This window comes from Pseudopodoces humilis, chromosome 21 (genome assembly GCF_049639895.1).
Source record: "Pseudopodoces humilis isolate 2021_Gansu_Grassland_sample_001 chromosome 21, ASM4963989v1, whole genome shotgun sequence".
NCBI lineage: Eukaryota > Metazoa > Chordata > Aves > Passeriformes > Paridae > Pseudopodoces > Pseudopodoces humilis.
In genome coordinates this window covers 6611838-6625414 of record NC_142220.1, presented here as the reverse complement: position 1 = coordinate 6625414, position 13577 = coordinate 6611838, and the positions used below count along the sequence as shown (strand labels likewise).

The 13577-nt window shown below is 49.3% G+C and overlaps 1 protein-coding gene across 2 annotated transcripts; it reads right to left on the bottom strand.

Moving 5' to 3' along the window:
* Positions 1-443: 443 nt before the first annotated feature.
* LOC102101722 (melanin-concentrating hormone receptor 1-like) lies at positions 444-4825 on the bottom strand. Of its 2 annotated transcripts, none has more exons than XM_088065509.1 (2): positions 4737-4825; positions 444-1589 (listed from the first exon to the last, which is right to left on the bottom strand). In XM_088065509.1, the coding sequence occupies exons 1-2, from the start codon at positions 4792-4794 to the stop codon at positions 544-546; spliced, it is 1104 nt and encodes a 367-aa protein (XP_087921635.1). In that variant the 5' UTR covers positions 4795-4825; the 3' UTR covers positions 444-543. The 2 variants fall into 2 exon arrangements, with proteins under 2 accessions (XP_087921635.1, XP_005526818.1); XM_005526761.2 differs by having other exon boundaries at positions 444-1592; positions 4737-4794.
* Between the last annotated feature and the right edge of the window lie 8752 nt (positions 4826-13577).

Here is a 13577-nt window from a genome sequence, read left to right as displayed (position 1 = left end):
TGAAAAGCCAAGCAAAGCTTGGCAAAAAAAAGCCAGAGCTGGGTGAGACTTCTGTCCCCAAGATCTCTCCGCTGAGTGCTTCTAGGATATCAGCACAGCCAACAAAGTCTGCAGATTACTTATAAAAATAATAAATATATGACATTGTGGTTCAAAGGTTCAAATTTTGAATGAAGAAGCTCTATGTTGACAAGCTGCTTAGGAGCCCTGGTCGGGCCAAGAGGTGAGGCATCATTTGCCAGTGTTGATAGGGGTTTTACTCTTGTAGGGTGAATATTCCCTCTGGAAATCCTTCTTCTGTCCATTCATCCTCTTTGGGGCCCAGTGGTGGCAGAGTCCTCCTGTGCAGGATGAAAAGTGGCAGCACACTGCATCTCATAGGCTGGCAGCAGTGCAGGATCAGAGTAATGGAAAGGAGAGGCACCTGCATTCTGGAGGTGGAGGTTTGTAGTCCACAGGCTTCTCCAAGACCTGCCTGAAGCTGCTGCTCCTCTGTCAACTCACAGATCCAGAGGCTTTCTGCTGCCCTCCCTTCGGAGTGCCCTAGTGAACAGCCGCAGTCACCGGCAGTGAGCGTGGGGGAAAGTCCTCCAGAAACTGAGTCTGCTGGGTGGATTCTGGCACCAGCTTCAGGCACACACTGGCCTCTGTCATGCTGTTGTTGTTGGCAGAGCTGCTGTTGTGAGAGGGCTCTTTGGCGGGGCGAATGGCCACCAGGAACTGGCGCTTGAAGGTCTCGCTGAGGGCAATGTAGAGGAAGGGGTTGAGGCAGCTGTTGGCATAGCCCAAGCTAATGGCAAAGTTGTAGGCGTAAAAGAAGGCCATGGATGGGGTGTCGATGCCCAGGTGAACCAGCTGGAGGATGTAGAAGGGAGCCCAGCAAATAAAGAAGGCAGAACAGATGGCGACTGCCATTCGGGTGACCTTCTTCGTACGCACCCGGAGACTCCTCTGGGGCAGCGGGACCACGGTGGTGGCCATGTGCTGCAGGATCTTAAAATAGACCACGCAGATGATGACCAAGGGCACAGCAAAGGCCAGCATGAACTGGTAGAGGGTGAACCAGTAGATGTCAGTCTCTGGGTTGGGGAGCAGGAGAGCGCAGCGCACGGTGCCATCCTCCAGGGGCATGAGGCCTGCGTACATCCACACGGGAATGATGGTCAGGAAGGACAGGAGCCACACCAGGCAGATGACCAGAGCCGCAACACACGGCGTCCGAACGTAGGTGGATTTGAGGGGGTAGACAGTGGCCAGGTAACGGTCCAGCGTCATCACTGTGAGGATGTTGGTGCTGGTGATCTGGCTGTTTGTGTCCAGGGCGGTGATGATGGTGCACAGGGGAGCTCCAAAGTACCACGAGCCATCGCCCAAGAGCTGGTGGATGAGGAAGGGCATGCCCAAGAGGAAGAGGAGGTCCACGATGGAGAGGTTGAAGATGAAAATATCGGGCACGGTCTGTTTGCATTTCAGCTTCTTCTTCTTGACGATCGTGTAGATCACAATGAGGTTCCCCGTGATGCCCAGGAAGCAGATGATGCTGAAGAGACTGGGCATGATCACATTGGTGTGTGGTGCTGGCTTCTCTGCTACTGCCAAAACAAACCAAAGCAGTGAATGCAACCCCTCCACAGCTCAGTGTGCTTGCCTTGTCCTGCAGATGGACCCATCCCCATCAAAGACACCTTTCCTAGCATTTGGAAAGGCTTAGCTGGGGATTTGGCACTTCCTTCTCTGCCTCTCAGTACATGCAGCATGCCACCCAAACCTGGCTATGTGTAGGCAGCTTTCCTCAGCGCTCCCGGTGTGCTTCTGTCCTGTTCTGCAACTCCCCAGCCCTTTTTTGAGGTGCTAACCTCTGGCTGGTGTGTCTCTGCATTCACCAGCACCTAACAGAGTTGAGAGTAACTTTTATTCCATGGAGTGAAGTGTTTTTAGCTGTTTTTGAGGGGTGTGGGTGAGGCAGCTTGTGCTTCACCCACTAGAGAAGTAAAGCCTTTTTGTGGGTGCCAAAATCTGGACAAAGTCAATGTTCAAGCTGCTGTCAGAAAGCTTCAGCTGATCTGTTGGGTAGTTTATCTATTGTATGGTATGAGACAGAGAGTTCATTGACCATGCAGGCAGACAGCTCATGCTTATCTGTATGGTGAGATCTGGGACTGTACCCTCGTTGTGTCTCTGTTCTCTTATCAAGGTTGGGCCAGAGAACATTCTCCTTTCTGTCTTCCTTCCCTGCCTCTTTCCCTTTCTCTAGTTTCTTTCCTACAAGGAAATCCAAGTATGTGGCCAGATAAGGATTGGGAGTATGTTTCAGAAGGGCCCTTCAACAGGGATTGTCCTAGAAGAAAAACAGCTTAAAGCTGCTGTCTTTGAGATCTGGATTTCCAAGGAAAATTCTTGCCTGATAACACTTAGCTTACCTATGCCAATGCTTGACTGTTTCTCTTTGGGGTGGGACCCCCAAACATAATCAAATTCACATTGGCCTTGTCCCTCACCTGGGTGTAAAATCACTTTTTGAAGGCACAAGTGCTTGGGCACCAGAGGTGGCGTTGAAGGCAGTGGTGCTGGTGCTCTCTGTTCTGCAGGGTTCCCGTGTGCTGAAATCTAAAATAGCCCTTCTTAGCTGAGGCAAATCTCATTTTGTCTCATTATTCCTCTCCTATGGGACCTGGTGGGTTTTTTTCTAGGAAATGGTTTTGTGTGAGTTATTTATGTGTCTGTTACAGGGACTGTGTGTGACAGCCCCTCAGCCTAGGCTGCCTTTCATTGAATTGCAGATGATTCAATGTGCTGTTAATTGGAAATGCTTTCAGTCACTGAACTGTTCCATCTCCATAGCAGCAGAAGTGGGGAAGCCTCTTCCACCAGAACCTAGGGAATCTTGAAAATGTGATTAAGTGGAATAACAGATACTTAGAGGTGTAGTCTTTGCTAAAGTGGTGTCTGTTTGCTGAAGTGGTATTGGCTGATTTTGACCTCTGGAATTCTTGAGGACAAACTTCTCCACATTTACTTTGGTGTGACAGAGAAGTTTGATAGAATTGGCAAGATAACTGGGGCTACACTGGTGGCTTGTGGCTGGAAATGTGTGTGCGCCATATTTCAGTGCTTTTAGAAGTGGGCCATGATGAACTGCCACTGGCTCAGTCCTTCTGGCATTAGGAAGCAGCCAGCTTAGGCATGAACAATACCAATGCCAGAACCCAATAAAGCACTTCCTGCACCATTTTATTGGGAAGCCTTTCTGCAGGTGTCAGAAAGCAGCCAGTGAGGCACAGGAGAACTGGCAGGGGCCTGAAGGTGGAAGCCAGGCTTGGCTGATAAGACAAAAAAGCCCTGTCCAGACCATTTGTAGGGGTTGAAGTGGTCCCTGTTCCTCCTGGTGACCCATTAAATGCAAGGAAATGCCCTGTTATATGATTTTTAGTAGATATCCTACAGCCATCAGCACCCTCTTAAACCTGACACTCTTGAGCATCCAAAGACATTTCAAGCCTCCTTAATGCTGGAAGATGGAGGACTAGAAACTGGAAGATGATGATTCTGGTCCTGCTGTTCTGCATATAATTGTTATGAGTTCTGATCTCCTTTCTTTTAACCACAAACTTTATGAGTGTGGTGGGAAAGGATTGTTTGAGTGAAACATAAATGCCACATGGTTAGCTGGAAATCGGGACAAAATGTCCCTTTCCTTCTGTATGACTGATACAGTGATCAGGTGATTCTGTAACATTTGGAGTGAGCTCAGCCAGCCTCAAAGCAGGATGTGTGCACACCCAAAAGCTTTGTGTGAGAGGTGCTGTAGCATCTGTCCTGCTGATGGTGTCCATACAAGCAGGACTTGCAAGAATTATTAGCTGCACTGATTTGAAGCTGTAGTTCATGTGTGTTTTATAGACTGGAGTCAGAAGAGCACATCTCTCAAATACTCAAAAGTTCTATCTTTTCTAAAGTCTCTTTCATCTTGAGACATCATTGAATCTGAATTTTCAGTGCTGCTTTTGTGCATATCCAAGTGAATATATCTTGTATTTAAGCAGCTACTTCAAGCATTGATTTGTCCTTTTTTGTGGCAGCCCTGATAGTTTTTCTTAAAGTACCAAAGGGGCTGCACTGTGTGAACTGCATGAGGGCTGGGCTAAATTTTTTTTCCCCTCTAAGGTGGTTGTCATTCTAAACCATACCCTGATATGTAAGAGACTTCATCTTCGCTGCATTTCAGAAGTACCTAAAGCACACTTTTGGTTTCTAAAGGACTGTGCTGGTGCAGAGAGAGTCAAAGACCATGTATAAACCACTTTCTGCTGAAGAGTTTCACCAACTTGAACCATTGAGAACTGAACCATTGCCGGACCCTAAACTATTGATTTTAAAACAAGGTGGGATGGAGAAAACGGGAGACTGGTGAGGATCTCTGCATCCCTCTCATCTTCTCTGTGCTCCCTTCCCTGTCTAGCCGGGCTGCTTCCTCCCTTCCCGGCAGCCAGGACCTGCGGGCTGCTGGAGTTTGGAGCCTGGCAGCCAACAGGTAGCGGCTGGCTCGGAGCCGCGGTGGCAGCGGCGGTGCCGGGAGGGTCCCGCAGCCCCGGGGGCTCAGCCCGTGCCCCGCCCGCCCGGCGCTGTCCGCCCGCGGGTGCTGAAAGCCGCCCGGCCGGGGTGCGGGGGTCCCGGCCCCAGCCCCCCCCCCATCGCCCCCAGCTCCGCTGAGCCCCGGCCCTCCCAGCCCCGCTCACCTGAGCTGTTCTGAGCCTCCGGCGCCGAGAAGTTGCGGGAAGAGTTGCCGGGGGCCATGGCAGCGAGTGCCGGGGCCGGGGACGAGAAAGTTGGGCAAGTTCCCCCGGCGGCTCGGGTAGGATGGGCTGGGGTGGAATGGGATGGGAGATGGGATGGGCTGGGGTGGAATGGGATGGGAGATGGGATGGGCTGGGATGGGAGATGGGATGGGCTGGGGTGGGGTGGGATGGGCTGGCTCCCGGCGGGATGCGGGAGGACGGAGCCCTCCCACAGTGGGCGAGCCGCGGCTGAGGCTCGGCTGCGCTCGGTTCCGCTCCAGCCCCGCCGAGCCCCGAGCAGGTTCTGACATCAAGGAGCAGCTGACTCGGGCACACAGCCGGGGGAGAGCATCCCTGGCCGGCGGTGGGAGGGAAGGCGGGTGCGGAGCGGGGCCGACACGGGGCTGGGCAGTGCCCCTCACATCACACCCCGAGGGGATGGCTGGGATCTGCTCCCTCCCTCTCACGGCCAGCCTGCCCTCCCCGGCGGCAGGACGAGTATCAGATTTTTGCCTTTTAAGTAGCGCTGATCTGCCTTCGGTGTGTATTTTTCTCATTACGGACACATGCACTTTTCATCCCCGAGTCAGAGGCACAACCCCAGTGGGGCTGAATGATGTTAAGGAAGAAAATTACCTACTGAAAACTGGGTTTTTTTGGTCCTCTAACACCTCTAACTTCAATTCTAACCTGAGACACTTCACTTGTAATTAATTCTCTGCTGTTTTCTGCTTCTTGCCACAGCTCATTTGCTTCCTAGCTCCAGAAATGTGCTCTGTTGTTAGCTCAGATTATATTTGTCTTCTATTTACCTTAAAAATACTAGGCAAGGACTCCCTTGGGTTTTGAGAAGCTGTTTTACTCTTTTTCTTTGCCTTGCCAGAGCAGTAGCCTGTGCTTTTCTGTGGCTTTGAGCTGATGATTGTGTTGTGCTCCTGGCCACTGTTTATACTTGAGATGGATTCCTCCATTAGGGTTTGATAAATCACATGTTACCAAGGCAAACAGATCGTTCTGTACCTCGGAGCACTTCCTGCACTGAAAAAAACCCCATGATATCATGTCAGAAGCCTGTGAGAAACCCGACAGCAACAGGCAGGGTTTTCTCTGTGGCAGAGCACAGTGCAGGGGATTTGGTTTGCTTTATAAAAACGACATATGTCTGTCTGGCAATCTCCCTTACTTCTGTCCCTTTCTTTCTGTAGTTGCAAAGGCTGGCAGCAACTGCAGGAGACATTTTTTGGAGCTTCATAAGTCTGTGCCATAGAAGGGAGACCCTGCACACACAGAGCAGCAATCCCAGCATGGGCTGTCAGCCAGATTTGGCATTTTCAGTATGGGCCATTTTTGTGTAACCCAAAGGAGTTAATCATTATTAGGTTGTCCTCTAGTGGACCAGCAGCAGACAGAAACCTGGTGCACATTTTGCCCTGGCATTGATGCTCTTAGAAATCAGAGACAGGCTGAGGCCAATTTGACTGCTCTGCTGTAAGGTTTTTGTTGAGTCCCTGGAGTTGCCTCAGTCAGTGATTTGCCTGTGAGTTTTTTCCATGGCAAGTATCTGTGGTATCTAAGTTTTGAATTCGTACAACTTGGGAAAATGTGGTGTTTCTCAGTTAATATTTTCTTTAAAAACTCTTTCCTTCACATCTTGGGTGAATGTTAGTGTTCATCTGTAAGGGGTTACTGCTGCAAAGCAAGCAGTGGTTTGTGTGTGGGTGTTGGAGTGCTGTGAACAGGATGCTGTCCTCTGCAGAGAGTGCCTTCAGATAATTTAGTTTTATCCAGGCTTGAAGTATGGATTAGGAGTGTTTGCATGGGAAACTGGTAGGCAGTTGCTATTCCAAACATTTTCCCTGCATTGACAAGATCCTACTCACTTTCCCTGGAGAGGAATGTGGTATCTTATAGCTTTCGAATAATCTGACATTTAAATATAGCAGTTGTTCCAAGCACTTTGCTTTTACTTTGCAATCTCAGCTATTGCTATTCACTTAGAAAAGCCTCACACATGAGGAAGCTGTAATTCCTTCTTCTCAGCTGTAGAGGCTGAGAAGAGGCATGAAAACCCACAGCAGCTCTGTCCCTGAGATGACAAAGCCATGTTTAGCATCTGGGATCTGCCTCACCACCATTTCTGTGTCACTGTTTTATTACTGGGCTTTTATATTCAGGCTTTGACAATGTTATTATGCTCTGTCAATAATCTCGAAGTTCTTGCCCCAGGGAGGGACTGGTTGTACAGAGTTTTGCCAAGTTGAAGGGATAGGGAGAAGGGAGGAATATTAACTGCAGCAACTGGTGATGTGCAGCCTGTCTGTGCCCAGAGCTCACCGTCAGCAGCAGGAGCAGGCACGGTAATCGACTCATTATCTGCCTGAACACTTGAAGACAGCAGGTTTCTGAAGGACTGGTTCTGTGAGTGTTCATCTACTGGAAACTGCAGCAGGGATGAGCTCCCAGGAGACCTTGGGATACAGCCGATGAGCTGTACTAACCACTGCATGTAATTACAAGGAAGATCGAGGCACTAACCCCTTGAAAACACCTCTTAAAAGAGAGATATAGTAATTAACATTTAAGCAGGGAACTGCCATCTCAATAGCCTAATGATGTAGATAAAAGTGAGGAAATGGAGCTCAGCCCTTGAACATAAAAGAAAGAAAAATTACTTCTTCCTTCAAACTTGGCATCGCTACTACACTTAGACCATCCTGTCTGCAAAGTCGCTGTTATGAAGAAAGATAGTAATCATCCAAAGCTGCTGCTAGGCAAATTCTGCAACCAGGGAATGAATCTGGCTGGTCTAAAAGCAGTTTAACCCTGAAAGGCTCTTGCATTTCAGTAATGAGTTATATTTCCTGTGCCTGTCCCAGCTGGAGATCCTGACTTACGCAATGCAAGTGGAACCACAGCATCCCATGGGGCAGAGAGCAGCGCCGGCTTCTGTTACTGTGCTACTGAAACCATTTCCCTAGCTGGTTTCACCAAATAATTTCTCATTAAATGGAGACTTTCTCATTTGCTAAATATTTATTTAGCACCTGGCTGTTGCTCTGATTCCCATTCTGGAGAGAGGAGCCTCCACTGAGAGCCAAGTTGCAAATCCTCCCCTCGAAGTCACTGCTCTCCTTACTCACCACTCCAGACTTAAAGAATGGACCTCTGCATTTGACTGTGCTTTGACCACAGATCTTTGACTGTGATTATATTGATCAAATAGCCTAATGGGTGAAGTTTTGTCCTTGTAGTGGCCTTAGGGATAGGGATGATCTCACTCAGGATGTGTTAGACATGGTGCATCAACCGTCCATGCTGGCTGAGTGCTGTCTTTGTCTGACAGCTGCACATCAGCCTCCCTCCTTTCCAGGCAAGATTGGTAAAGTGGTCTCCAACTGCTGTTCCATTTTATGTCCCTTGATTCTGGAAAATGTGTCTTTGCCACATTTTCCTTCTCTGTAGATGAAAAGTGATAGCAAACTTAAATAATTTCCCTAACACCATATGCTGAGCTTGAGGTCAAAAATTGACAGCAATTCTCTCTAAAACCACCCTGACTTAGGCAGCATCTTATCCATCTTCCTGCAATGTCTATCTCAGCACATTTGTATCTTCAGAGGGATGTGTACTGAATGTAATGACCTGATTAAAAAATTAAATACAGAAAACTCAAATGTTTGGAGGAGTGGGTTTGTGAAGGCAGCTTGGTGGCGACTCAGGTGCTGCTGTCATTGATCCAGATGTGCACAGCTGTATGTATGGCCTGGCAGGCTGGAAAGAAGCAGATGTTGTGTTGGTGCCTAACTTGATTCAGGTCGGTACTACTGCATGATCCAGTTCTGCCCTGAGCTGGTATTAATGAGCAATGAGCCTGAGCCATGAGCAAACTCCTGATTTCCCAACTCCCAGGCTCTGCTTTCTCTTAGACATGAGCATCTCTAATGAAAGCAGCAGGTGAATTTCCTGTCTCAGCTGTTCAATAGCCACATGTGGCTTTACAGGAATTCTTCAGCTAAATGGTCATCTAAGCTCTTCTGTTATCTGTGCTGGATTTCTAATTAATTAACACAAAGTGGGCATTTATTTGAAACTAGATTATTACCTCCCCTCTCCCTGCAAGTTCCTGCCCTTGAAATGACAGGTCTGAGCTGCCTGGCTCATTCCAGTCCCACAATGCTAATTTGAGGTTTAATACCTCAGCCTTTGCCCATCCCACTGCTCTCAGTGAGCCAAAGGCCAGGGCAGCACCTTCTGTCATTTTGTTTTCATTGCTAAAAGTTAGAGGATCCCAGAGAAAAAGGCACAGCCAAAAATAACAAGGGGCTAAGCAGGACTTGCTCTCTGAGAGGCTGGTGGGCTCCAGGGCTGGCACAGTGATGCACTGAGGTCTGGGATGTGGATGTGTGCTTGGTGAAACTGGCAGATCCCGTTCTCTTTGTCTGAGATAAGATGCCAGCACATCGTTGGACAGGAACAGCCAGGTGCCCTCAGGGAGACAAATCCTGCCTCAGGGTATGTATTTGTTGTTAATCACTGATTCCCTTTTACAAGAACAGGCATTAGCACAAGGAGAAGGCAGCTGTAACCTGAATTCCTCCGGAGTCTGAACAGAGGGGGGAAAAAAGTTTTGTGGCTTGTGGATAGCTGTTCATGGAACTCGAGGAGACAGAGCAGGAGGGTTGATGTGGAGGGTTGATGACCAAGAATTGGTGTCTGCCTAACCCAAAATGAGTGCTAAGCCATCCTTCTTTTCAATGAGAATTAGGATGTTGTTAGCTTGGAAATGGAAATTACAGATCCAAGATGAAGCAAAAGGGAAAATCCTGAGAGGTTCAAGTCAGGGAAACGAGATAAACTCCATTTGGTGTCTGGAAAGAGCTGTCACATGAAATTGCAAATCCAAGTGTAAGGATTTATGACAGAATTAATAAAAAAAGTGGTGTTTTATAACCAGAGACTGCAATCCTGCTGCCTAGTTCTGAGAAGGGGTGGGGGGGGGGAAGAAAGAAGTAATAGTTGATTTTTTTAATCTACCTGAAGTCCTGTAAAACGTTTGATACGGCGTGTCACAGGAAATTTTTGGTTCGCAGAAGACGTGAACAAGCACAAAATCTGTAAAATCAATAAGGAATTAAATCGCAAGTGGGACCAACGAGGGGGCTGTTAGTAGTGGTAGCATGGGATAGGAAACCCACCTGACACAAACCTGCAGGTAAAGCTCTGCTCACCTCAGCAGCTGGGTCGCTGGAGCAGGCAGATGTTCCTTTCCTCTCCAATTCCCCCCAGGGAAACCAGCCATATGCTCCCTGTGCCGCTGCAGGGCACAGAGGCATCTGCTGGGGTTGGAGGCAGTGGCTCAGGGCAGTGGAAGAGGTGGGAACCTTTTAAAATTATAATGAAAAAGTAAAATGATGCTCACTTATGAAAACAATAATCGGTAAAGCGCTTTGCCTCTTGGGCTGTTAAGCGCTGAGAGCAGAGGCAGATGCTCCAGCAACAGGAGCCAGCATTTGTTATCAGCTGGGAGTTCATTAGTTGGAGAGATGGGAGAGGAGCAAGATGTAGGTTCAGTGTGAGCTCCCTGTTTAACATGGCTCAGAAAAAGGTAAATGTGATTCTCAGAGGGACCTGCTGTGATGTTTCCCTGGCAGGAGTTACTGTTGTGTAAACTGGAGCTGAGGCTTCCTCTGGAAGCCTGTGTGGATTCTTCACCTTTCAAGTCCAGATCGACACAGAAAGCTGAGCTGCAGAAACACTGAGTGAGTCAGGACAGAGTTAGGGCACAGAGAGGTGACCAGGGTGATGCTGGAGATGAACAGACCTAGTACCACATCCAGTTTTGCAGGTCAAGCTCACAGAAAAGATGCTGTCTCCAATGGTGCTTTCTTTCAGAATCAGTGCAGGTTCCAGGAGAAGAGTTAAACAAGCAGAAGCTGGCCATTTTGCTGGTTGCCTTAAAATATTTAGAGAGTTCATCTGGATAAAAATCAGCCCCAAATGTTATTTTTGATTGACTCAGTTCCTGGAGGGTTTTGTGGCAGTGGAAGATGCGGATAGATCACTGCAATGCTTCCTAAATGTCCCAGTTTGCCACTGGGCATCTTTCTCTCCTCTCCCCCTGATTTTTCCTGCTGTGTGAGAAGGGCTGTTGGTCCAGAAGGCAACAGAGATATTTCTACTGCCTCCTGCCCTGGGTTATTAGTCTGTGCAAAAGGCCCCTTCCCACATCTTGAGCCACCATAGCACCGTGGCTCAGCACACTCAGATCATCTTTCCACTGGCACCATGCACAGTGGCCTGCTAATGCCTGGGTTTTTTTTCTCTGATCCTTGTTTTCCAGACTGGGGTGACAGTCAGTGCCTTTTCAAAGCCATTTAAAATGTGCTAAGTTTTGTATTAGACCATGTGTGTATGTACGAATCTGGGCTGCTGAGGTTGCAGCTGGGGTTGTCAGCAGACCCAAGAAGCCAGACCTATCTCTACGTCCAGGATTTATTCTCATCAGAAATCATAGTTAATTAAAGCCTTCTTCTGAAAGGAATTTCTTACCCACACTGGAGGGATAACAAAGTGAAAGCTGTGTCCTTAATCCTGCCCTTTCATCTCCTAGAAACTCCTTCCTCTCCTGTCTCTTTCCCTCTGTTCTGATTGTTAAAAGAAATGAGAAATAATTTCCATTTGGAAAAAACCCAAGACAACAAAACTCCAGCCCAGCTGATCGCAACAGAAGCCGAGGAGACGGAGCTGAAAGGAGGGAACTGTTAATGAAGCATCAGCAGCGAGCCAGGGGCAGGAGCTGGAGCCAATCCAGATGGCACTGTTAATTCCCTGCATCCACTTTAGACGCGTGTCCTCCCGGGAAGAGCTCGGCCGAGCAGCCGCTCTCCGCAGCACCGGTCAGCTGCAGCCTCGCCCCCACCCCCAGGAGGGGATTTGCCTGGGTTATTCCAGGCTTCCACATCAACTCATCCAAATTCCCTCTATGGATGGGGAATGACATCCTCGCTGCTGACCCATTGAGGGAAAATGGAGCCCCAGACTTTGGTTTCCGTGCATTCCTGCATGGATGCATCAGTGTTCCAATTGCTGCTCTCCTTCCAGCCATCCCCGTTAGCGTGGCTGTGATGGGCCAGGAAGGAAGAGAGGAGCAATGGGAATGGAGGCATCAATAGGGATGGAGAGCAGAGGTGCAGCAGCATGGCCCCAATGGCAGAGCATGCTGTGGCTGTGCCAGCACTGTCCTGTCTGCTCCCGAGCTCTCACAGCTTCCCTTCATCCAAGCCGGATACTCGTGTTTCCTGGCCTGGCAGATAAGGCGGCCTCGCCATTAATCAGGGGGCCTGGAGAATGGGATCAACGCAAGGCGGGCGTGCTGCAGAGTTAATCTCCTTCACTCCCCGATGATGGATGGAGCTCATTGCAGACATTAATCAAGTCTGTGAGTGTGCACCAGGCAAAATGGATTAGACACTGTGCTCTTGGCAGAGGCACGTCCCCAGTCCCTGGGCAGTCCTGGAGGAAGCCCGACGTGGTGGCAGTGCCAGTCAGGGCTGCAGCACAGCGATGTGGTGTGGGTGACAGGGATTACAGATGCCAGAGGCCCAGGATTGCCTAGGTGTGTCCCCATTTCTGCTCTGCTGGTGCTGGCTGTGCCTCCCCAGGGGCTCAGGGCTGGGTGAGGTGCCTTCTGGTCACGGCTGGATTGTGCTTATCCATGGAGCTGCCTTTCTAAACAACCTGCAGAAGGTCCTGGGATGGTTTCAGGGACGTTGGAACATCTCCAGTTATGCAGCCCCCAGAGGAGGCCCAGCTGCCTGTGAAAGGAAACTGTGGTGGGAAGGGAAGAAGGAGCATCAGGCAGCAGAAGCCACCTGTGAAGCTCTGGAGACTGTGGGAAAGGGCTGTCCTGGATAAGCAGGAATAGGATCCACTGTCACATCCCAGCCCTGGCCATGGCTCTGCAGAATCCTTTGTAAAAGGCTTTTTCTGGTGTGAGATCCCGTTCCAGCTCTGAACTGTGCTGCTTTGGACATCATAGACTGAAGGAGTGGTGTCTTGGAAGCAAAGCAAGATGTTTTCAGGCAACATGAGAAAAATGTTCTTCATCTGCTTAGTACTGGTGTTGGAAGGACCAGCAGTGACCCCAAAACCTCATCTTCCAAAGGGGGAGAAGTTGAGGCCTGAGGAAGCAGAGGGAAATGCCCAGGAAAGTTTTGGACTGTGGCACTGCACAAATGTCACACCCCAGGGAGCAGGATATGGATTTCCAGCACTGCCACCCTGCAGCACCTGCTTCCCCCTTAGAAATGAGCAGCTCAGGGCATTCCCAGCAGGCAGCCCTGAGCCCTGGTCTGTTGGAGCGATGCCGGTGGCCCACGTGCTCCCTGCTGCACGGCAGCTGGAGCTGCAATATCCACTGACAGCCAACAAGTTGTGGTTTTCTGATGATTAATGACACCTCCCTCCTCATGGGAGCCATTCATCCTCCACACAGCTGGATGATAGCGGAGCCAGAGCGAAATTTGGGTGTTTCCAGAAGGAGTGCATACTGCAGTTGTGAGTTGTTTTATTCCCCCCACATCGGTCCTGGAAGGGGGCTCAGTTTCTGCAGGTAAATGTGTCTGACCTTCATTTCCAGGATGGATGCAAGTGGATGGGTGGAATCTAAGAGGTCTGTTAAGAGACATTCTTTTTCCCCCCTCTGCCTTAAGTGCAAAGCCCAACTGACATCAAAGCAACAGAAAGTCTAATCCCATTTTGAATCAGTGCAAGCACATGCAGCGAATGTTAAACAGGGAATCC